At 45.1% G+C, this 25,324-nt stretch overlaps 1 protein-coding gene across 3 annotated transcripts in view; it reads left to right on the top strand.

The window, feature by feature from the left end:
* SLC4A11 (solute carrier family 4 member 11) overlaps positions 1 to 25,324 on the top strand; it is a 128,066-nt gene that overhangs the window by 79,986 nt on the left and 22,756 nt on the right. For all 3 annotated transcript variants that reach the window (XM_039368366.1, XM_039368365.1, XM_039368367.1), the window contains exons 7-13: positions 3,795 to 3,918; positions 4,590 to 4,796; positions 7,852 to 7,936; positions 11,416 to 11,541; positions 15,607 to 15,720; positions 16,587 to 16,719; positions 18,003 to 18,076. In XM_039368366.1, the coding sequence (XP_039224300.1) occupies positions 3,795 to 3,918; positions 4,590 to 4,796; positions 7,852 to 7,936; positions 11,416 to 11,541; positions 15,607 to 15,720; positions 16,587 to 16,719; positions 18,003 to 18,076 (863 nt within the window). The remainder of the gene's footprint in view (positions 1 to 3,794; positions 3,919 to 4,589; positions 4,797 to 7,851; positions 7,937 to 11,415; positions 11,542 to 15,606; positions 15,721 to 16,586; positions 16,720 to 18,002; positions 18,077 to 25,324) is intronic.

Here is a 25,324-nt window from a genome sequence, read left to right as displayed (position 1 = left end):
GCAAAGAGCGCATTAAGCCGTTCTCTCTGTGCACCACTTTTGGCTGATGAATATGCATGAGCGCTTAAACCACCCAGGAAGCCAGAGGATTTGACAGATAAGCCAAGTTGCCTCAGAAAATTCTTTCGTATCTGCTCTCCGTAATTGCAGGAAAGGGAAGTTTGTGCAAGAAAATGGACACGCAACCAGGTTTTGGCAGGTTGATGATCCTCATCGGCCCGCCTTAGTGGAGCAGATCAACATCAGTGCGATAGGAATCACTTAGCACAGGGCTTTTCAACCAGTGGTAAGGGTACCACCTGTGGTACATTGGCACCTGGCAGGTGGTACGCAACCATCCTAGAGAAGTGGTAGCGGGGGGGGGGGGAATGAGCTGAACCGGTGGCAGCACTGCACAAGCCTGAGCGAGAGACGGCTGGAGTTGCAGGGCTCAGCGGATGCGCCAGGATCAGTGCTGCTTTCCAGCTGATTGGGGCTGTCAGGGCTCAGTGGAAGCACCAGGATCAGGCTCCAGCTGGAGCTTGGCGCTGATCCTGGTGCTTCTGCTGAGCCCAGAAGAAGCCCCGATCAGCTGGAAAGCAGCACTGATCCTGGCGCTTCTGCTGAGCCCAGGAGAAGCGCCGATCAGCTGGAATGTTGCAGCCTCTCCAGGGTCTTGTGATTTACATTCAGATACTTGGCAACTGATTCATATTTATGACGGTCACGGTGTCCCAGGGTCATGTGAAGGGACCAAAACCTGCTGCAACCACCCAGCCGACAGGGAAAATAAAAACCAAACACCCCCCCCCAACCCCGCTGCCAATCCTCAACAGAAATGCTCACAACAATGAGAAAACCTCGGACAGGAGGAAGAGCACCGCTGGGGGGGGGCAGGCAGGTGTCTTGCTCACCTGTGGCTTGGGGGGCCCTTTTTTCAGTGCCATTATAACTTCGAACAGTCACTAAGCGAACTGCTGTAAGTCGACTACCTGTACTTTTATCACTTTTTTTTTTTTTTGGTCATCAAGTTTTTGACACCTTGCTAGGCGACTGGTGGTTCTCGGATATTGCCCTATCCTAAAAGTGGTACAATGGGTGAAAAAGGTTTAAAAGCCCTGGCTTAGCAGTTAGCTGGAGTTTTTATAGATTTTTTTTTTTAATTGATGAATTGTCAGTGGGTATCTGTGGAGATTCTCTGCCTTCCAGGTCAAGGGTTGTCCCCAAGGGGCTTTTTCAAAAGGCAATGGGACTTTCTTTGTTTCGCTTCTCATCCCAGAAGCTTCTTCAGTTCTGACTGAATGGTGGAGGATGGAAGATTTATACGCCTTGCAGTCGTCTGGTCGTTAGTACTCTTTCTGAGAATCGTTGAGGCCATTCGGAGGTTTATCTGTGTGGTAAACAGGAGATGGGGAGGGGGTGTTGTATCCCTCCCCCTCTGTTGAGGGAGGGCTACACAATCGTAATGCAGATGGCCTCTTTGACTCCTCTTTCAAATCAGAGGTCCCCTCTGTCCAGAATGTGGACTTTGCTGTCTTCCAGAGAGCTGTGAAAAAGCATCTTTGGGACTTTGACCAACGCTGACAGGACAAGCCAACTGTTTATAAACAAAGTCCAACTCCCCTCCTTTCTAGCACGGGTGATGTTACCTAGTTGGGTCATGAAATATCTGCAAGAGGACAGCCGAGCTTAGAGATCACCAAGGACGCCTCAATTAACCTCCTCCTCAAACCCCACTTCCTTCTAGCACTGATGATGCTTCCTAGTTGGGTGATGAAGCATCTTCAAGAAAATCACCAAGCTCAGAGAGCACCCAGGACCCAAAATTCTCCTCCTCCTCCTCCTCCTCCTCTCCCTTGTAGCACTGATGATGTTACTTAGTTGGATCATGAAACATCTACAAGAAAACTATCAAGTTCAGAAAGCACCAAGGAACCACAGTTCTCCTTCCCTCCCTCCCAGCACTGATGATGTTACCTAGTTGGCTCATGAAACATCTACAAGATAACAACCAAGCTTAGAGAGCATCAAGGAATCATAGTTCTCCTCCTCCTCCTCCTCCTCCTCCTCCTCTCTAATCCCACTCCCTTCTAGAACTGATGATGTTACTTAGTTGGGTCATCCAATGTCTGCAAGAAAACAATCCAGATCAGAGAGCACCAAGGACCCCACAGACTTTCTTCTTCTTCTTCTTCTTCTTCTTCTTCTTCTTCTTCTTCTTCTTCTTCTTCTTCTTCTTCTTCTTCTTCTTCTTCTTCTTCTTCTTCTTCTTCTTCTTCTTCTTCTTCTTATTCTTCTTCTTCTTCTTCTTCTTCTTCTTCTTCTTCTTCTTCTTCTTCTTCTTCTTCTTCTTCTTCTTCTTCTTCTTCTTCTTCTTCTCCTTCTCCTTCTCCTCCTCCTCCTCTTCCTCCTCCTCCTCCTCCTCCTCCTCCTCCTTCTTCTCCTCCTCCTCCTTCTCCTCCTCCTCCTTTTCCTTCTCCTCCTCCTGCTTCTTTTTCTTCTTCTCCTCCTCCTCCTCCTCCTCCCTTCTTCCCTCCCTCCCTCCCTTCCAGCACTGATGATGTTACCTAGTTGGGTGATGAAGCATCTTCAGGAAAACTACCAAGCTCAGAGAACAGCAAGGACACCACAGCCGTTGTCGTTGTCATCGTCCTCCTCCTCTTCCTCCTCCTCCTCCTCCTCCTCAACCCTACTTCCTTGTAGCATTGATAATGTTACCTAGTTGAGTCATGAAATGTCTGTAAGAGAACAGTCAAGCTCAGAGAGCACCAAAGACCCTACAGTCATCCTCTTTTTCATCCTCCTCCCTCCTCCTCCTCCTCCTCCTCCTCACCCCCCCCCTCCTCTCCTCCCCACTCCCTTCTTGCACTGCTAGTTGAGTCTTGAAATGTCTGCAAGGGAACCGCCAACCTCAGAGAGCAGTCAGGACCCCATGTTTGTACACACAGATCCCCAGAGAGAAGAGAAACCAATTGTCATCTCTGTTGACCTTCCCCTTAATTTTTGTCAAGGGGGCTAAGGGGTCACTTCCTCAGGATCCTTCTCAGAAATCAGCGTGTGATGCAGGAGGGGTACATTTTCTGTGCAAATTAGGAGGGTCTTCCACAGTCAGTTCCCTGTTGTCGTGGAAACGAGGGCTAACCTTATCCCAAAGTTGCTTTTTCACAAGGCCACTGGACTTTCTTTGCTGTTCTTTGAACACCTCCAAGAAACTTCTTCGGCTCTTACGAAGCCGAAGAAGCTTTGGGGGCGAGAAGCGAAACGTCTTCAAAGAAAAACGAAGCAAGTCCAGCGGCCTCGTGAAGAAGCACCTTGGGGACAACTGTGACCTGGATGATTGAGAATCCCCGTAGAACAGTGGTTCTCAACCTGTGGGTCGGGACCCCATTTGGAGTCGAACGACCATTTCACGGGGGTCACCGAACAACGCAGTCCTCCATTTTTTTCCCCCTTTTTCCTTAGCTGTGCTACTCCTTTTTATTCTATTGGCTTTTGAAAGCCAATCGAATGGACTCTCTTGAATAGAGTCTCATTCTATTGGCTTTCAAAAGCCAATAGGAATTGTCCAGGCTGTCTCTGCCCTGCTGAGCCCGCCAAAAGTCCCATTCTGCAAACGGTGCTGCACCAGTTGAGTAATCCTCGACTTACGACCAGTTGAGTAGTCCTCGACTTACGACCGGTTGGGGGTTCGCGGCATTAAAAAGGTTGAGAACCACTGCCGTAGAAGGTCTAACCTTGTCTCTCCTTTCCAAGCCAACGTCCTTCCCAGAAGGCGCTCCGATCCTGCTGAAATCATCCTCTCTTGTTTTTGACAGTTGCACTATAAAATCCCTCCAGCGCCGTCACGTTTGTATCAGCCGCCTTGAAAGACCCCAGAACTGGGGGGAGAATTCCTGTGAAGTGAGATTCGTGATTTTGGTGCTCGCGCCTCCAAAAATGGTACGTTTGCTCTCCTCCTGGGCCTGTGGGAGGTGCCTGGGTGTCGCTTCCAGGCCAAATTCTTCCTGTTTCATGCGCGGGTGAAAGAGCTTCGTGTGGGGAAATATCACTTTGCTCTGTTAAGTCTCTGTCACTCTTCGGCCCACAGTGATGACCTAACAACACAGGGGTTTCCAAACTTGGCAACTTTAAGACTTATAATAATAATAATAATAATAAAGTTGTAAGGGACCTTGGAGGTCATCTAGTCCAACCCCTTGTTCAGGAAGGGAACCCTCTACCATTTCGGACAAATGGCTGCCAGTTTCTTCTTAAAAACTTCCAGTGTTGGAGCATTCACCGCTTCTGGAGGCAGGTTGTTCCACTGGTCAATTGTTCTCACTGTCAGGAAGTTTCTCCTTAGTTCCAGGTTGCTTCTCTCCTTGGTTAGTTTCCATCCGTTGCTTCTCGTCCTGCCTTCAGGACTTCGACTCCCAGAATTCCATCTGGGAGTTGATGTCTACATGTTTTAAACTTGGAAACCTCTCCCTTTCCCCTCAGCGTGGCTGGCTGGGGAATTCTGGGAGTTGAAGTCCACAAGTCTTAAAGTCGCCAAGGTTGAGGACCCCTGATGTAGATGTTTGCCTTATTCATTAATGTCTCTTTTGCTTTCCTTGTTTTTACTTCTTCAGAAAAGTACCAAAACAGCCACCGAAGTGGGCCGGACATTTGCCACCATGTTTTCGGACATCACCTTCCGGCAGAAACTTTTGGAAACCAAAACTGAAGAAGAATTCAAAGAAGCTTTGGTCCACCAACGACACCTGCTGATGGTGGTCAACCAGAGGCCCTCGGCCATGACCGAGGACCACAAAGCCCATGGTCCCAAGCCTCTGAAGGTAGAGGATAAGGGAAGCTGGTGCCGTGCTTCAGGTCCTCAAAATGCGGCCGTGGTCCCTTAGAGTGGCAGGTGTCCTCCTAAGACGGGTAGGCAACCTCGGCTCTTTTATGACTGGTGGACTTCAACTCCCAGAATTCCTGAGCCAGCCATGCTGAGGGGAAAGGGAGAGGTTTCCAAGCTGAGCCAGGCTGGCTCAGGAATTCTGGGAGTTGAAGTTCACCAGTCATAAAGCGGCCTAGGCCAGAGACAGACAACCTTGGCTTTTTTATGATTCGTGGACTTCAACTCCCAGAATTCCTGAGCCAGCCATGCTGAGGGGAAAGGGAGAGGTTTCCAAGCTGAGCCAGGCTGGCTCAGGAATTCTGGGAGTTGAAGTTCACCAGTCATAAAGCGGCCTAGGCCAGAGACAGACAACCTTGGCTTTTTTATGATTCGTGGACTTCAACTCACAGAATTCCTGAGCCAGCCACGCTGAGGGGAAAAGGAGAGGTTTCCAAGCTGAGCCAGGAGTTGAATTCCGGGAGTTGAAGTCCACGTCATAAAGAGGCCGCCGTTCCTTAAGCTGCCTCAGGAATTCTGGGAGTTGAAGTCCACAAGTCATAAAAGAGCTGAGGTTGCCTACCCCTGTCCTCTAAGACAGTGTTTCTCAACCTTGACAATTTTAAGGCATGTGGACTTCAACTCCCAGAATTCCACAGCCAGCAATGCTGGCTGTGGAATTCTGGGAGTTGAAGTCCACATGCCTTAAAATTGTCAAGGTTGAGAAACACTGCTCTAAGAGGTTCTTCAAGTAGTCCTCAACTTATGACCACAGCGGAACCCAAAATACTCCATCGCTAAGCAAGATGGTGGTTAAGCGAGTCACAGTTCTTAAGCGAATCTCTGCATTTGTTAAGTTAGTAACATGGTCGTTAAGCGGATCTGGCTCCCCCCCCTCCATTGACTTTGCTAGTCAGGAGGTCACCAAAGAGGATCACGTGATCCCGGGACACTGCAACCGTTATAAGTATGAGTCAATTGCCAAGTGTCTGAACTTCAATCAAATAACCCTGGGGATGCTGCAAGGGTGATAACATGTGAAAAACGGTCGTAAGTCAGGTATTTTTAGCACTGCTGCAACTTCTCCTGGTCATTAAATGAATGCTTGTAAGTCAAGGACTACTTGTACATGTTTAATTTTGAGGGTCCGCTACAAAACCTCACCTGGAAGACTAGGTGGGTGGAAAGAGACCCCCAGAGACCGAGGGGCGAGCAGCCGGCCAGCAAACAGCAGGAAGCAAAATTAATTTTGTGCTCTCTGACCTTCGTGGTTTTCTCAAGGAACGTTTCATTACCAAACTAGATAACGTTATCAGTGCTAGTGAGGTTATTGATTACTGCATCGTTACTATAGCACTGAAGATGTTAACTCCCCCCCCCCAATATTTTATTAATTTTTTAGAATCACAAACCCTTAATATTTTATCAGCAACATATTGTCTGGGTTCCAATGTTTAGTTTACTAATACATGTTAAACTCCTTTCTCTCTAGTCCACTGATAAAATGTATCCCATGTTGTAAAGTAATCTGAACCTTCTTTCGCTTTCATTTTTGGTGCCAGTCTGTCCACAGTCATAGTCATTGTCGTCGTCCTCCTCCTCCTCCTCCTTCCCCCACCCACAAACCCCACTCCTTTGTAGCACTGATGATGTTCCCTAGTTGGGTCATGAAACGTCTGCAAGAAAACCACCCAGCTCAGAGAGCACCAAGGACCCCACAGTTCTCCTCCTCCTCCTCCTCTTCCTCCTCCCTTTCTTCTTCTTCTTCTTCTTCTTCTTCTTCTTCTTCTTCTTCTTCTTCTTCTTCTTCTTCTTCTTCTTCTTCTTCTTCTTCTTCTTCTTCTTCTTCTTCTCCTCCTCCTCCTCCTCCTCCTCCTCCTCCTCCTCCTCCTCCTCTTCCTCCGCCCTCTCTCCCTCCTCCTCCATCCCCTTCCACTTCCACTTCCTCCTATTTTTCTTCTTCATCCTCCTCCCCCTCCTCCTCTTCCTCCTCTACCCTTACTTCCTTCTAGGACTGATGATGTTACCTAGTTGGGTCATGAAACGTCTACAAGAAAACCACCAAGCTCAGAGAGCACCAAGGACCCCACAGTCCTCTTCTTCTTCTTCTTCTTCTTCTTCTTCTTCTTCTTCTTCTTCTTCTTCTTCTTCTTCTTCTTCTTCTTCTTCTTCTTCTTCTTCTTCTTCTTCTTCTTCTCTCCTCCTCCTCTTCTTCTTCTTCTTCTTCTTCTTCTTCTTCTTCTTCTTCTTCTTCTTCTTCTTCTTCTTCTCCTCCTCCTCCTCCTCCTCCTCCTCCTCCTCCTCCTCCTCCTCCTCCTCCTCCTCCTCCTCCTCCTCCTCCTTCCAAACCCCATTCCTTTGAAGCACTGATGATGTTACTTAGTTGGGCTATGAAACGTCTGCAAGAAAATCACCAAGCTCAGAGAGCAACAAGGACCCCACAGTATTCCTCCTCCTCCTCCTCCTCCAGTCCTCAAATCCTTCTCCCTACTAGCACTGATGATGTGTATCTAGTTTGGTAATAAAATGTCTGCAAGAAAATCACCAAGCTCAGAGAGCATCAAAGATGACCTCCTTCTCCCCTCCCACACACAGCTCTTTCACCTTTTCTAGCACTCCTGACGTTACCTAGTCGGGTCATGAAACGTCTGCAAGAAAACCACCCAGCTCAGAGGGCACCCAGGACCCCCCCCCCTCCAGTTCAACCTCGAGCTTCAAATATCCCCCTCCTCAAATTAACTTCGCCCAGGTTGACGGTGCTTTTTGATGGCTTTGCGTGCGGCAAGGCCCTCCTTGCCTTTTGCGGTGCATCTGGAGACCCGACGCCATTTTGGAGGACCCCCCCCCCGTTTCTCTCTCTGTCTGGCCTCCCATGTGCCCCATCCTCATTTCTTTTGAATTCCTGTCCGCCCGTGGGCTGTTCCCGCCAGCCTGGCGGAGGCCTGCGGGCTGCCTTGCCTCCAACAATAGAGGAGCATACTTGAACCGAGATGACATTTCCTTCCTCCCTTCAGCTGCACGATTTCTTCAATGTTGGCAAAGGGATTTTTGATGACATTGCTAGAAGGCTTCCAGTGTACGCTCTGGACTTCACTGACGGTAGGTGAGCTGCTGTTTACGGCGGGGGGGGGAGAGATTTGTGCCGTGTCCTGTTTACCAGGGTCTGACAACTCGGCCTTGTGGAAAGGAAAAATTCACCGGGTGGGTTTCGAGAAGGTTTCCCCAAGTCTACAGCCATAAGGGGATGCCCTCTGACCCACATCAAGGGTTGCCCACGTATGCCGAGAGCTTTACGTGGGGCGGCAAAACACAGTATTATAATCCCGCACACAATAGTATTGTCTCATAATCAGAGTCACACGTTTTAAATATAGTTGGAGAGGTCTTTGGTGTTCCCCGAGCTTGGTTGCTTTTTGCAGATGTTTCATTACCAAACTAGGTAACGTTATCAGGGGCACTAAAAACCCCACTGCCTTCTAGCACTGATGCTGTTACCTAGATTGGTAATGAAATGTCTGCAAGAAAAGCACCAAGGACCCCATAGACCTTCTTCTTCTTCTTCTTCTTCTTCTTCTTCTTCTTCTTCTTCTTCTTCTTCTTCTTCTTCTTCTTCTTCTTCTTCTTCTTCTTCTTCTTCTTATTCTTCTTCTTCTTCTTCTTCTTCTTCTTCTTCTTCTTCTTCTTCTTCTCCTCCTCCTCCTCCTCCTCCTCCTCCTCCTCCTCCTCCTCCTTCTCCTTCTCCTCCTCCCTCTCTCCCTCCTCCTCCATCCCCTTCCACTTCCACTTCCTCCTATTTTTCTTCTTCATCCTCCTCCCCCTCCTTCTCTTCCTCTTCCTCTTCCTCCTCTACCCTCACGTCGTTCTAGGACTGATGATGTTACCTAGTTGGGTCATGAAATGTCTCCAAGAAAACCACCAAGCTCAGAGAGCACCAAGGACCCCACAGCCGTCGTCGTACTCCTCCTCCTCCTCCTCCTCCTCCTGTTGTTGTTGTTGTTGTTGTTGTTGTTGTTCTTCTTCTTCTTCTTCTTCTTCTTCTTCTTCTTCTTCTTCTTCTTCTTCTTCTTCTTCTTCTCCTCCTCCTCCTTCTCCTTCTCCTTCTCCTTCTCCTTCTTCTCCTTCTTCTCCTCCCTCTCTCCCTCCTCCTCCATCCCCTTCCACTTCCAGTTCCTCCTCCTCCTCTTATTTTTCTTCTTCATCCTCCTCCCCCTCCTTCTCTTCCTCTTCCTCCTCTACCCTCACTTCCTTCTAGGACTGATGGTGTTACCTAGTTGGGTCATGAAATGTCTCCAAGAAAACCACCAAGCTCAGAGAGCACCAAGGACCCCACAGCCGTCGTCGTACTCCTCCTCCTCCTCCTCCTCCTGTTGTTGTTGTTGTTGTTGTTGTTGTTCTTCTTCTTCTTCTTCTTCTTCTTCTTCTTCTTCTTCTTCTTCTTCTTCTTCTTCTTCTTCTCCTCCTCCTCCTCCTCCTCCTCCTCCTCCTCCTCCTCCTCCTTCTCCTTCTCCTCCTCCCTCTCTCCCTCCTCCTCCATCCCCTTCCACTTCCACTTCCTCCTATTTTTCTTCTTCATCCTCCTCCCCCTCCTTCTCTTCCTCTTCCTCTTCCTCCTCTACCCTCACGTCGTTCTAGGACTGATGATGTTACCTAGTTGGGTCATGAAATGTCTCCAAGAAAACCACCAAGCTCAGAGAGCACCAAGGACCCCACAGCCGTCGTCGTACTCCTCCTCCTCCTCCTCCTCCTGTTGTTGTTGTTGTTGTTGTTGTTGTTGTTCTTCTTCTTCTTCTTCTTCTTCTTCTTCTTCTTCTTCTTCTTCTTCTTCTTCTTCTTCTTCTCCTCCTCCTCCTTCTCCTTCTCCTTCTCCTTCTCCTTCTTCTCCTTCTTCTCCTCCCTCTCTCCCTCCTCCTCCATCCCCTTCCACTTCCAGTTCCTCCTCCTCCTCTTATTTTTCTTCTTCATCCTCCTCCCCCTCCTTCTCTTCCTCTTCCTCCTCTACCCTCACTTCCTTCTAGGACTGATGGTGTTACCTAGTTGGGTCATGAAACGTCTGCAAGAAAACCACCCAGCTCAGAGAGCACCAAGGATCCCACAGTCTTCCTCCTCCTCCTCCCCCCCCCCACAAACTGCATTCTCTTCTAGAACTGCTTTTGTTTTATTTTATATATTTTATTTTATTCTCTATTTTGAAAGTTTATATGGCTGCAACTCTGGGCATCTTACAAAAATAAAACCACCCTATAAAATCCAATAATTGAGCTCAACATTTCCGTCGCTAAGCGAGACAGCTGCTAAGTGGGTTCTGCCCCACTTGACCTTTCTTGCCACCGTCGCTAAGTGAACCACTGCGCTTGTTAAGTTAGCAACACGGCTGTTAAGTGAATCTGCCTTCCCCCATTGACTTTGCTTGTCGAAAGGTCACAAAAAGGGGACCACCTGACCCTGGGACGCTGCAACCGTCATAAATACGAGTCAGTTGCCAAGCCTCTGAATTTTGATCGTGTGACCATGAAGATGCTATAACGGTCGTAAGCGTGAAAAACAGTCCTTTTTTTCCAGTGCTGTTGTAACTTGAAACGGTCACTAAGTGAACTGTTGTATGTTTTGGATTACCTACATGCTGTGGGTAATCAAGGTTAAATTAAATGACAAGAGTTCTACATGACACCTGCTTCCCCCCCCCTCCAAAAAAGAGAAAATGTTGGATAATTCCCTGATTCAGGAATCATTTTAAATTTTTAAATCCATCAGTGAACATCTGTAATTTTTTTAGACTGTCTTAAAATACAATCAGGTGGAAAATGTGCTTATTTCGATAATGAGAATGGAATGGAATGAAAGGCAACCAAAGCTATGGTTGGTAAATATTATAAAAGTACAACACTAACAGTACAAAAAAAAAATTAATACCTACCTACGTGCTGAAAGGGAACGCTCAAGATCACAAAGAGGATGTGAAAATGGGTAAACATTTAAAAAATAAAATTAAAGAGAAATTCTTCATAAGTTTATTCATGCCAGGTTCCCTTAATTAATTGCTGCCAGACAATTAACCATCCCTTGTGGAAGAGGGGAAAATTAAGAGGAAAGCTTTCATTATGGATTGTAACATGTGGGAAGGAAGAGGGAGGGAGTGATGGAGGGAGGAAGGAATGAAAAGGAAGGAAGGAAGGAAGGAAGGAAGGAAGGAAGGAAGGAAGAAAGAAAGAAAGAAAGGGAAAGAAAAAAGGTTAGGAAGAAAGGAAAAAAGATGGAGGAAGGAAGCAGGAGGGAGAGGAAGGAAAGGAGAATAATAGAAGGAGGGAGGGAAAGAACAAAAGGAACAAATGAAGGGAGAGGAAGGAAGGAAAAAGAGAAGGGAGAAAAGGGAGGGAGGAAAAGAAAAAATAGGAAGAAAGGAAAGAAGAAGATGGGAGGGGGGGACGAAGAAAGGAAAGGATGGAAGGAAGGAAGCCCCCAATAGCCTTGGTGCTCTTGTGAGTTAACTACAGTTCCCAGAATTCCCCAGGGCGCACACCTGGTTCTTTTCCACGTTTTTAATCCGCTATTTGGGCTTCTTTTTTTTTCTTTTCTTTTAGGCATTATTGGCAACAACAAAGCGATAGGGAAATACATCACCACCATGATCTTCCTCTATTTTGCCTGCCTCCTACCAACCATTGCTTTCGGGTCCCTGAATGACGAGAACACCGAGGGGGTCATAGGTGAGTGGCCCTTCCCGTGTTTACGTTGGAATGGGGGGGGGTGTCTGAGTAGTGAGCAGATCCTACTTGAGCAGCTCTCTAGCGCAGCGGTTCTCAACCTATGGGTCGCGACCCCATTTGGGGTCGATCGACCACTTTTCGGGGGTCGCCAAAGGCGGCGACCCGCCATTTTGTCCCCTCCGGGGGCGGCGTCACGCATGCGCGCCGCGCACGGAGCCGCACCACGCATGTGCATAACGTTTGTGTGACGGGGTCGCCGTCACACAAACGTTGAGAAACGCTGCTCTAGCGGATAGAATCAAGATCAGGTGAACTGTTAGTACCACTTTACAAGGCCTTGGTAAGGCCACACTTGGAAGACTGCATCCAGTTTTGGTCACCACGATGTAGAAAAGATGTTGAGACTCTAGAAAGAGTGCAGAGAAGAGCAACAAAGATGATTAGGGGACTGGAGGCTAAAACATATAAGGAATGGTTGTTGGAATTGGGTATGTCTAGTTTAATGAAGAGAAGGACAAGGGGGGGACAGGATAGCAGTCTTCCAGTATCTCAGGGGCTGCCCAAAGAAGAGGGAGTCAAGCTATTCTCCAAAGCCCCTGAAGGCAGGACAAGAAGCAACGGATGGAAACTAATCAAGGAGAGAAGCAACCTAGAACTAAGGAGAAACTTCCTGACAGTTAGAACAATTAACAGTGGAACAACCTGCCTCCAGAAGCGGTGAATGCTCCAACACTGGAAGTTTTTAAGAAGAGACTGGACAGCCATTTGTCCGAAATGGTGTAGGGTTTCCTGCCTGAGCAGGTGGTTGGACTAGATGACCTCCAAGGTCCCTTCCAACATTATTATTATTATTATTATTATTATTATTATTATTATTATTATTATTATTATCATTATCATCATCATCATCATTATCATCATTATTATTATTAAAGAGCAGATAGTGCCCTGACTGAAGACCACCGTTAATTTTTGTTGCTAACCGAGACATATGACGAAGTAAGTTTTGCCCTGCTGCCTGTGATCTCGGTTGAATAAGACAACATTTGGGACATTGCTATGCGTTTTAATTATTTGCAGAATTTACTTTGTATTAAAAAAAAAAACCCTGATTAAAACCTTGGTGTACAGCAGTGAGCAGAATAGGAGCCCTCTTGTACTTAAGGATGGGGTTTTTTTTAAATGTTCATTAAGGCTAGAGACGGCTCTAAAAATAAATAAGAGGCGGTAGCAAGGATTTTTTATTTATTTTTTTTAAAAAAGAAAAGCTTAAAAACAGTCTTCTCGGCCCAAAGAAAAACAAAAACCTTTGTTGGAATCAGACCAGGAAATCTTAGCTTTATTTATCCGCATGTCTCCTTGGACCCAAAATCCAGGAAATTCCATGTTTCTGATTTCCAAGGTTATAAAAGATAAGAACAGCATATCTTGCTGAGCTATAAGTTCAGAATTGTGCTCGGACAGAGAGAGAGAGAGAGAGAGAGAGAGAGAGAGACCTTCCTGAAAAACCTACAGGAGTATAATAATAGTAGTAGTAGTAGTAGTAGTAGTAATAATAATAATAATAGAGTTGGAAGGGACCTCGGAGGTCATCTATTCCAACCCCCTGCTCAGGCAGGAAACCCTATATCATTTCTGACAAATGATGGTCCAATTTCTTGTTTAAAACCTCCAGTGTTGGAGCATTCACAACTTCTGGTGGCAAGCTGTTCCACTAATTAATTATTCTGACTGTCAGTAAAACACAAATGAAGAAACTTCTTGGATGAGAAGTGAAATGTCTTTAGAATAGAATAAGAATAGAGTAGAGTAGAGTAGAGTAGAATAGAATAGAATAGAACAGAATAGGACAGAATAGGAATAGGACAGAATAAGAATAGAATAGAATAACAATAGAATAGAAATAAGAATTACAATAAGAATAGAATAGAATAAGAATAGAATAGAATAGAAATAAGAATTAGAATAGAATAGAATAATAGAATAAGAATAGAATGAATAAAATAGAATAGAAATAAGAATTAGAATAGAATAAGAATGAATAGAATAGAATAACAATAGAATAGAAATAAGAATTAGAATAGACTAGAATAAGAATTAGAATAGACTAGAATAGAATAGAATTAGAATAGAATAGAATAAGAATAAAATAACAATAGACTGGAAACCAGAGATCTTTTTGTTGGGTATTTTAAATAGAAAATATAGTAAAGAAATATGGTACTTAATTTTACATATAATAACGGCGGCAAGAATAGCATGTGCACAGTGCTGGAAAAATGAGAATACACCATCAGAGGAAGAAGTAATAAAAATCCTGGACTGTGCTGAGATGGACAAATTAACAAAAGAGATAAAAGAAAAGGAAGACACAGAGTGTTATATAGTATGGAACAAGGTGTATGTCTGGTTGAAGACTAGAAATAATAGAGGAGAATAAATATGGAAAGGTCAAAAGTGAAAATATGTGTACAATAATGTATAATGATAATAATATGAATTATTCTTAATAAGAAGTAGAACATGAAGGAAGAAAAATGTAAATAAGAAATAATGGGGCTATAAGGACAAATATTTAAAGAAGAATAAGGGGGAAATGTAAATATTAGATTATCGTTACGTAATTGCTGTAAAAAAAAGGAGGAGTATATATTGTGTGTGTATGTGTGTTATGTTTTGCTTTGTTCTGTTTTGTCTTGTTGGTTAAAAATAAAAATTAAAAAAAAAAGAATAGAATAACAATAGAATAGAATAGAAATAAGAATTAGAATAGAATAGAACCCAGTCCAACTCCCCTTGAATTCCTTGACCCTTATCTAACTCCCAGCAGGTGCTCACCATTACAGATAGACCTCAATTTACAACCATTCATTTACTGATGGTTCAAAGGGATTTATGACCGTTTTTCACACTTAGGACCGTCGCAGCATCCCCAGACACTTGGCCACTGGTTCATATTTATGCTGGTTGCAGTGTCTGGGGGGGGGAGGTGTCCCGCGATCCCCTTCTGTGACTTTCTGACAAGCAGAGTCAATAAGGGAAGCCGGATTCACTTAACAACCGTGTTACTAACTTAACAAATGCAGTGATCCCCTTAACAATTGTGGCCAGAAAAGTCGCAGAACAGGGGCAAAACTCACTTCACCGCTGTCTCACTTAGAAACAGAAATTTGGGGTCCATGGTAGTCGTATGTTGAGGACTAGCTATAGTTGAAAAGATGGTGGCGCAGCAGTTAGAGTGCAGTGCTGCAGGCCACTTTAGCTGACTGTGTTCAGCAGGTCAGCGGTTCAAATCTCACCGGCTCAAGGTTGACTCAGCCTTCCATCCTTCCGGGGTAGGTAAAATGAGGACCCAGATTGTTGGGGGCAATGTCAATATATATACATACATTGCTTACTGGTGTACACCGCTTAGAGAGTGCTTGCACTTAAAGCGGTATATAAGTCTCATAAATAAATAAATTCCTGCGGCACAGCTTTTTAGCAATAAATCAATTTAATTGGACCTCTGGATGTGGACCTGTTTTTTTCCCTGTCTGATAATGCTGCGGTTTAAGGCAGGTGTCAACACTGCTCACATGGGATGTTTTTGCTTTGACAACAGATGGAGATGCAACCATTTTCTTCTTCTTAGAGTTAGAGTTAGAGTTAGATGATGTTGGGGGGGGGGAGGAATGTGCATGAGAGTTTAGCTAGACACAACAATACTGGACCTAGTGTGAGAACCAAGGTTATTGAAGTAAGAAATGATAAGGATTGGCGGGGCTGGAGAACTGGAGGGAAAGCCTGCATTTCAAACTAATTGAGGAATGTGGTTTATGACGGTTAATTGGAGGAGGGAATTGTGCTTTGATGCTGTGTGCTCAGGGGAGGGGAATTCAGTTTTTGGCTTCGGCTGTGTTAGGGCTGACGCTATGCTTCTCGAATAAAGATTCTTTAAGGTAAACAATGCCTCGAAGTTCTTTGAAGAGTTTCATCTGTCGGAACCAGGACATTAAGCCCAAAACAAGTTGACTTCAGCCAATCCCTGGTTTGTTTTCCCAGCATTGTCTTTTTTATTTCCAGATGTGCAAAAGTCAATTGTGGGCCAGTGCATCGGTGGCCTGCTTTACGCGCTCTTCGCCGGCCAGCCACTAGTGGTGCTTTTAACTACGGCTCCTTTGGCACTGTATATCAACGGTGAGTTCAGCCTTGCCACTTTTCTGGGCTCTCTACGCTTCGGGGTTCCCACATGAGATAGGCTTTGGAGTACCGCCGACGGGCTCAACATGCTGCCTGCCGCACGGTCCTCATCCCTCCTGCCCACCCCTTTGATCAGCATCCCCTTTCGATGTTCAGACTGCTTTGTCCCAAAGGTGCTTTTTCAAGAGGCAACTGGACTTTCTTGTTTTTCCTTTGAAGACGTTTCCCTTCTCATCTCAGAAGCCTCTTCAGTTCTGACTGGATGGTGGGGGAAGGATTTATACTCCTTGCAGACAGCTGAGCTGGCTTTCATGCCTAAGACAGGACTAGAACTCGCCTTCTCCTGGCGATTGGCCCAAAGTCACCCAGCTGCTTTCATGGCTAAGGCGGGACTAGAATTCGCCATCTCCTGGCGATTGGCCCAAAGTCACTCAGCCGGCTTTCTTGGCTAAAGCGGGACTAGAACTCACCTTCTCCTGGTGATTGGCCCAAAGTCACCCAGCCGGCTTTCATGGCTAAGGCGGGACTAGAACTCGTCGTCTCCTGGCGATTGGCCCAAAGTCACCCAGCCGGCTTTCATGGCTAAGGCGGGACTAGAGCTCACCATCTCCTGGCGATTGGCCCAAAGTCACCCATCCAGTTTTCATGTCTAAGCCAGGACTAGAACTCACCATCTCCTGGTGATTGGCCCAAAGTCACTCAGCGGACATTCATAACTTATGCGGGACTAGAACTCACAGCCTCCTGGTGATTGGCCCCAAATCACCCAACTAGCTTGCCAGTCTAAGGGCTAGAACTCGCTGTCTCCTAGTTTCTAGCATAATGCTTTCATCAGCAGACTAAACTGGCTTTCTTGCTTGCAGTGATCAAAGGAATCTGTTACGACTACAATTTAGATTTCCGCGCGTTTTACGCATGGGTCGGTCTCTGGAACAGCTTTTTCCTCGTACTGTACTCTCTCTTCAACTTCAGCCTTGTAATGAAGCTCTTTAAAAGGTAAGACACACATGTTGTTGTGGTTGTTGTTGTTGTTGTTGATAGTGCCACCCATCTCACAATCACTCCGGGAAGCTTGGGAATTTTGAAATTGGTGCAAAAATAGAATAAAAAACCTAGCCAGGGGTAGGCAACCTTGGCTCTTTGATGACTCATGGACTTCAACTCCCAGAATTCCCGAGTCAGCCATGCTGAAGGGAAAGGGAGAGGTTTCCAAGCTGAGCCACGCTGGCTTAGGAATTCTGGGAGTTGAAGTCCACGAGTCATAAAGCGGCCTAGGCCAGAGGTAGGCAACCTTGGCTCTTTTATGACTCGTGGACTTCAACTCCCAGAATTCTTGAGCCAGCCATGCTGAGGGGAAAGGGAGAGGTTTCCAAGCTGAGCCATGCTGGCTGAGGAATTCTGGGAGTTGAAGTCCACAAGTCATAAAAGAGCCAAGGTTGCCTACACTTGGGCTAGCCACACAGATAGCAGTTTAGAAACCGAACTAGTTTAAGCCAGAGGTCACCAACCTTTTCATTCTGGTGGCCTGGAAGGAAAGGGAGCAGCTGGGAAATTTGTGGCTGCCTGCACATGCGTGCGTGAACAGGGCCATGCACGAGGCTAGCGGCCCTGTTTGCACATGTGCTCAGGCGCTAGCTGCCACTGCTAGCACCCGCGCGCATGCTCCAACGGGTCTGTGGGCATGGAAGGTGAGTACGTGCGTGCCTGTCCCACGGCCCAGTAATGGGCCACAGTCCATAGATTGGGGACCCCTGGTTTAAGCAACAGAACACGGAGTCCTCGACTTACAATAGTTTGTTTAGTATCATTCAGAGATTCAATGGCACTGGAAAAAGGTGACTTAGGACCATCTTTCACACTCATGACCATCACAGCATTTCCCCATTGTCACACAATCAAAATTCAGATGTTTGGCAACTGGTTCGCACTTAATGATGGCCGCAGGGCCACGCGATCCCCTTTTGCGACTTTCGGACGAGCAAAGTCAGCGAGGACGCCCAGCCCACTTCACAGCCCTGTGACTAAGTTAGCGACTGCAGCCATTCACTTAACAGTTAACCTATTCCGTTAACTGTCTTGCTTAGCAGCGGCATTTTGGGGGGGCTGCCTCGTGGTGGTAACTTGAGGACTAGCTGCCCAACCCCCGTTAAAAGATGCTTCAAAATGCTTTGAGGTCTTTCAGACGCTCCTAGAAAATACTCGGTGTCCTTTCTTGGCCTGTTTTGGTTGACGTTCTTCTCCTGTTGTGTGTGTGTGTGTGTGTGTGTGTGTTTTTGTAGGTCCACCGAGGAAATCATTGCCCTTTTTATTTCCATCACCTTCGTCCTCGATGCCCTTAAAGGAATCACAAAAGGTAAATCTGATGGGAAAATGTTCACCTGGCTGCATTTGTTGTTCTTCACACAGAGCAGGCCGTTCTGCAGAAAACAATGTGGCCCGTGCTAGGCTCTAAGACTCTTTCAACACTCAGCAGCGAATTTTGCTTTCAGGTTAGGCTTAAAACCCCCCCCCCCCAAAGTTACAATTACAGGTAATCCTCTATTTACAACAGTTTGTTTAGTAGTAGTAATAACTGTAATAGTAGCAACTGTGAGAAGGATCTTGGAATCCTAGTGGATAATCACTTAAATAGGAGCCGGCCGTGTGCTGCAGCTGCCAAAAAAGACAACACAGGGCTAGGCTGCATTAACAGAGGGATGGAATCAAGATCATGTAAACTGTTAGTACCACTTTACAAGGCCTTGGTAAGGCCACACTTGGAATACGGCATCCGGGTTTGGTCGCCACGATGTAAAAAAGACGTTGAGACTCTAGAAAGAGTACAGAGAAGAGCAACAAAGATGATCAGGGAACTGGAGGCTAAAACATATAAGGAACGGTTGCTGGAATTGGGGATGTCCAGTTTAATGAAGAGAAAGACCAGGGGGGACAGGATAGCAATCTTCCAGTATCTCAGGGGCTGCCCCAAAGAAGAGGGAGTCAAGCTATTCTCCAAAGCCCCTGAAGGCAGGAGAAGAAGCAACTGATGGAAATTCACCAAGGAGAGAAGCAACCTAGAACTAAGGAGAAACTTCCTGACAGTTAGAACAATTAACCAGTGGAACCACCTGCCTCCAGAAGTGGTGAATTCTCCAACACTGGAGGTTTTTAAGAAGAGACTGGATAGCCCTTTGTCCGAAATGGTATAGGGTTTCCTGCCTGAGCAGGGGGTTGGACTAGATGACCTCCAAGATCCCTTCCAACTGTTATTCTGTTATCCTTTCTTTCTCCCTCCTTCAACACTGGAAGTTTTCAAGAAGAGACTGGACAGCCATTTGTCTGAAATGGTATGGGTTCTGCCTGAGCAAGGGGGTTGGACTAGATGACCTCCAAGGTCCCTTCCAACTATTTTGTTCTGTTCTGTTCTATTCTTTCTCTATTCTATTCTATTTTATTCTTTTTCTATTCTGTTCTGTTCTGTTCTAGTCTATATTCTACTCCATTCCATTCTAAAGGAGAAATTTCCTGACAGTTAAAACAATTAACCAGTGGAACAACCTCTAAGGTCCTTAATAATAATAATAATAATGATGATGATGATGATGATGTTGGAAGGGACCTTGGAGGTCATCGAGTTATTATTATTATTATTATCATCATCATCATCATCATTATTATCATTATCATTATCATTATTATCATTATTGTGTTTAGTGACCGTTTGAAATTACAACGCTACTGAAAAAAAGGGGACTGATGACCAAATGTCTATGGAGGCTCTCAGTGAATCCAGTTGTCCCAAAGATGCTTTTTTTTTCAGGATGCAACTGGGCTTCCTTGTGTTCCTTTTGAAGACGTTTCGCTTCTCATCCACAAGAAGCTTCTTCAGTTCTGGCTGGATGGTGGGGAGCAACTTAACGACCATTTTTTACACACTAATGATCTTTACAGCATCCCCGTGGTCAGAATTCAAACCTTCGTTTGTTCCCGAGGTGCTTTTCCAAAAGCCAGCGGGACTGTGTTTTTTCTCCGAGAGTCGTTGAGGCCACTTGGGGGCTTGTCTGTGCCCTAAATGAGCCCCCAAGTGTCAGATCAGGGGTAGGCAACCTTGGCTCTTTTATGATTCGGGGACTTCAACTCCCAGAATTCCTGTGCCAGCATGGGGGAACTATGGCTCCTTCATGACTTGGGGACTTCAACTCCCAGAATTCCTGAGCCAGCATGTCTCAGCTTGGAAACCTCTCCCTTTCCCTCAGCATGGCTGGCTCAGGAATTCTGGGAGTTGAAGTCCACCAGTCATAAAGCGGCCTAGGCCTAGGCCAGAGGTAGGCCACCGTGGCTCTTTTATGACTCGTGGACTTCAACTCCCAGAATTCCTGAGCCAGCCACGCTGAGGGGAAAGGGAGAGTTTCCAAGCTGAGCCATGCTGGCTCAGGAATTTTGGGAGTTGAAGTCCCCAAGTCGTGAAGGGGCCATAGTTCCCCCATGCTGGCACAGGAATTCTGGGAGTTGAAGTCCACCAGTCATAAAGCGGCCTAGGCCTAGGCCAGAGGTAGGCAACTTTGGCTCTATTATGACTCGTGGACTTCAACTCCCAGAATTCCTGAGCCAGCATGGCTCAGCTTGGAAACTCTCCCTTTCCCCTCAGCACGGCTGGCTCAGGAATTCTGGGAGTTGAAGTCCACCAGTCATAAAGGAGCCTAGGTTGCCTACCTCTGTGTCAGATAAATCTCCAGATGGCCTCAACGACTCTCAGAGAGAATACTCATGACCAGAGGACTGTGAGGAATATAAATCCTTCCGTCTTCCCCCGTTCACAACCGGTGAAGCTTCTTGGATGAGAAGGGAAATGTCTTCAAGGAAAAACGAAGTCCCGTTGTCTTGTGAAAAAGCACCTTTGAGACAGCCATGACCTGGACGATGGAGAATCTCCATGGATGTTAAATGGGGCTGTAAAAAGAGGAAAAAAACGGGGTGCTTCAGATAGGGTAGGCCCTGGGAGGCCTAGTGCTAGCCCAGGCCCGTCTGCCCTGAGCCTCCCACACCCCTTGCGTTACCCCATAGCTTTCTGTCCCTCGTTTCCACACCGTCCTTGGGGTCTGCTTTCCCCATTTTAGATACACTGATGGGGACCCCCAGCAATCCATCATTCAGCAAGCCTTCTTCCTTACATACGAAGCACGGTTGCAGGATTTGGGTAGGGCCAGTCTAGAGAAAAGAAGGACTGGGGTGTTTGTGTGACATGATAGCAGTCTTCCAGTATTTGAGGTGCTGCCACAAAAAGATGTTGAGACTCTAGAAAAAGTGCAGAGAAGAGCAACGAAGATGATCAGGGGAGTGGAGGCTAAAACATATAAGGAACGGTTGCGAGAATTGGGTATGTCTAGTTTAACGAAGAGAAGGACAAGGGGGGACATGATAGCAGTATTCCAATATCTCAGGGGCTGCCATAAAGAAGAGGGAATTAAGCTATTTTCCAAAGCACCTGAAGGCAGGACAAGAAGCAACGGGTGGAAACTAATCAAGGAGAGAAGCAACTAGAACTAAGGAGAAACTTCCTGACAGTGAGAACAATTAATCAGTGGAACAGCTTGCCTCCAGAAGCAGTAAGTGCTCCAACACTGGAAGTTTTTAAGAAGAGACTGGACAGCCATTTGTCCGAAATGGTGTAGGGTTTCCTGCCCGAGCAGGGGGTTGGACTAGATGACCTCCAAGGTCCCTTCCAACTTTACTACTATTACTAAGAACTGTTGCTGGAATTGGGGATGTCGAGTTTAATAAAGAGAAGGACGGGGGGGGGGGACATGATAGCAGCGTTCCAGTATCTCAGGGGCTGCCCCAAAGAAGAGGGAGTCAAGCTATTCTCCAAAGCACCTGAAGGCAGGACAAGAAGCAACGGATGAAAAGTAATCAAGGAGAGAAGCAACCTGGAACTAAGAAGAAACTTCCTGACAGTCAGAACAATTAACCCGTGGAACAACCTGCCTCCAGAAGCAGGTGAATGCTCCAACACTGGAAGTTTTTAAGAAGAGACTGGACAGCCATTTGTGCAAAATAGCAAGGGTCTCCTGCTTGAGCAGGGGGTTGGACTAGATGACCTCCAAGGTTCACCATCACTGACATTCTATGTCAGTGATGGTGAACCTTTTAGAGACCGAGTGCCCAAACTGCAACCCAAAACCCACATGCATCGTCGGGTGCTGGGTGGGTGTGGCCCATTGGCTGGGCATGGCTGTGGTGGTAACAGCAGACAGGGCGGGACTAAAAAGTTCAATCAATCAATTCCAACTTTGCAAGATCTTTTTTTTCCTGCGAGAAGTTGAAATTGACTGATTGAACCTCTTTTTTTTTTTAATTGAAAATTTTTATTTTTTAAAACATACAATCATTTATAAAAATACAATATAATTTTAGAATAGAGAACCCCCCCCTTACCCTCCCTCCCACCCCCACCCCCCCTCCCTTCACTTCCCAGAGCAGAATACAGGGTTAGAAAAAAAAAGAAAATTATAATAATTAAGAAAAAAGAAAAAAAAAGAGAAAGAAAAAAAAATATCATAATTAACCTTTAACTCCATAACCTATAAAACAATGCTCTATAATATTTGATATTCATTCATAAAATAAATAAAACTTTTTAATTCCATACTTTTTCTGAATATAATCTATCCACCTTCCCCATACAGTAATATATATTTCTTGTGTATGATCCTTTAAATAAGCAGAAATTTTTGCCATTTCTGCAAAACTAGATACTTTAAATATCCATTCTTCTAAAGTAGGCAAAGAATCTTTCTTCCAATATACACCTACTAGTAACCTTGCTGCAGTTAATAAATTCAACATCAAAGTAGTTTCTTTTTCATTTAAGTCAACAAAAATACCAAGTAAAAATAGTTGAGGAGTAAACTTTATCTTTTTTATAAAAATCTTTTGAATGTTCCACCAAATCATAATCCAAAAAGCCTTTACTTTTTTACAATTCCACCAAATATGAAAGTATGTTGCATCATTATTGCCACATCTCCAACATTTGGGCTGTATGTTGGAATACATACAAGATAATTTTTTAGGATCTAAATGCCATCTATAAAACATTTTATAAAAATTTTCTCTCACATTTTGAGCTTGTGTAAATTTAACATTTCTTATCCAAATTATCTCCCATAAATCCAATGAGATCGGCTCCTGTATATTCTGAGCCCATTTAATCATACAATCTTTAACCAATTCTGTTTCCGAATCTAACTCTAATAAAACATTATATATTCTTTTTATATGAGCCGGACCTTGGTTTTTAATCTGAATAACCAATTGTCTATCTTCTAGTGTTATTCCCTCTTTCTTATCTACAGTCCATCTATCCATTATTTGTAAATATTGAAACCATGACTGTAGAATATTTTGCTGCCTTAATACATCTAGGGATTTCAAGTGTCAATTCGAACCAGAACAAATTAACAATTCTTTGTATGAAATTTTATCAAAATTTGTCGCCTTAGAGGTTCCCTCAATTGCATGTCTGGGAATCCCCCAGATAGGTATTTTATAATTTAATCTATAATAATACTTCTTCCAAACACGAAGTAAGGCATTCCTCAAAATATGTGATTTAAAAGTCCGATCAACTTTCTTATTAAAAATTAAATATGCATGCCAACCGTATATTAAATCCCAACCTTCCAAAAAGAGAATATCCATATTTGTTAAATTAAGCCAATCATTTAACCAAGTTAGGGCGGCTGCATCGTAATATAATTTCAAATTAGGTGCCTTAAGTCCCCCTCTTTCTCGAGCATCCTGTAATATCTTAAATTTAGTAATAGTAATAGTAATAGTAGTAAAGTTGGAAGGGACCTTGGAGGTCATCTAGTCCAACCCCCTGCTCGGGCAGGAAACCCTACACCATTTCGGACAAATGGCTGTCCAGTCTCTTCTTAAAAACTTCCAGTGTTGGAGCATTTACTGCTTCTGGAGGCAGGCTGTTCCACTGATTAATTGTTCTCACTGTCAGGAAGTTTCTCCTTAGTTCTAGGTTGCTTCTCTCCTTGATGAGTTTCCACCCGTTGCTTCTTGTCCTGCCTTCAGGTGCTTTGGAAAATAGCTTAATTCCCTCTTCTTTATGGCAGCCCCTGAGATATTGGAATACTGCTATCATGTCCCCCCTTGTCCTTCTCTTCGTTAAACTAGACATACCCAATTCTCGCAACCGTTCCTTATATGTTTTAGCCTCCAGTCCCCTAATCATCTTTGTTGCTCTTCTCTGTACTCTTTCTAGAGTCTCAACATCTTTTTTACATCGTGGTGACCAAAACTGGATGCAGTATTCCAAGTGTGGCCTTACCAAGGCATTGAAGAGTGGTATTAATACTTCACGTGATCTTGATTCTATCCCTCTGTTAATGCAGCCTAGCACTGTGTTGGCCTTTTTGGCAGCTGCAGCACACTGCTGGCTCATATTTAAGTGATTGTCTACTAGGACTCCGAGGTCCCTCTCACAGTTACTACTATTGAGCATGGTGCCACCTATGCTGTACTTGTGCATTTGGTTTTTCTTGCCTAAATGTAGAACCTTGCTTTTTTCACCATTGAATTTCATTTTGTTAGTTAGTGCCCAGTGTTCAAGTCTGTCCAGATCCTTCTGTATCTGAAGCCTGTCTTCTGGAGTGTTGGCTATTCCTGCCAGCTTGGTGTCGTCTGCAAATTTGATGAGTTCCCCATCTATCCCTTCATCCAAATCGTTGATGAAGATGTTGAAGAGTACTGGGCCCAGAACAGAGCCCTGGGGCACCCCACTACACACTTCCCTCCATATAGATGCAGTTCCATTGAGGACCACTCGCTGAGTACGGCCGGTCAGCCAGCTACGGATCCATCTGGTGGTGGTTCTGTCTACCCCACATTTTTCTATCTTGTCAAGTAGTAGGTTGTGATCTACTTTATCAAATGCCTTACTGAAGTCCAAGTAAATTATGTCCACAGCATTCCTCTGATCCACTAATTTTGTCACTTGGTCAAAGAATGCAATAAGATTTGTCTGGCATGATCTATTTTTGACAAACCCATGTTGGCTTTTAGTAATGACTTTGTTTGCCTCTAGGTGTTCGTTGATTCGTTGTTTGATTATCTTTTCCAGGATCTTCCCAGGTATTGAGGTCAGGCTGATAGGTCTGTAATTTCCTGGATCCATTTTTTTTCCTTTTTTGAGGATGGGAACTACATCAGCTCTTTTCCAGTCCTCTGGTAGTTCCCCTGTGTTCCAGGATCTTTGAAAAATATAGTTCAGTGGCTCCGATATCACATCTGCCAGTTCCTTGAGAACTCTGGGGTGTAATCCGTCTGGTCCTGGCGATTTGAACTCATCTAGGCTGGACAGGTGCTCACTAACGATTTTCTTGCCTATCTTAACTTGTGTTTCTGTTTTGTTTTTTGTGGCACTATTTTTGACTATTTTTGACACTATTTAACCCTTGGTTTCTTCCTGGCCCATATAAAATTATTGATACTCTTTTGCCATTCCTCCAAATTTGCCTCTTTTTTAAGAATAGGTATCATCTGAAACAAAAAAAGAAACTTTGGTAGAACATTCATTTTTACAGCTGAAATTCTCCCCAACAATGAC

Source organism: Crotalus tigris, unplaced genomic scaffold (genome assembly GCF_016545835.1).
Source record: "Crotalus tigris isolate CLP2741 ecotype Arizona unplaced genomic scaffold, ASM1654583v1 scf7180000020772.1195989, whole genome shotgun sequence".
Taxonomy (NCBI): Eukaryota; Metazoa; Chordata; class Lepidosauria; order Squamata; family Viperidae; genus Crotalus; species Crotalus tigris.
The sequence above is the reverse complement of the archived record's forward strand: the minus strand, read 5'-3'. Positions and strand labels throughout refer to the sequence as shown.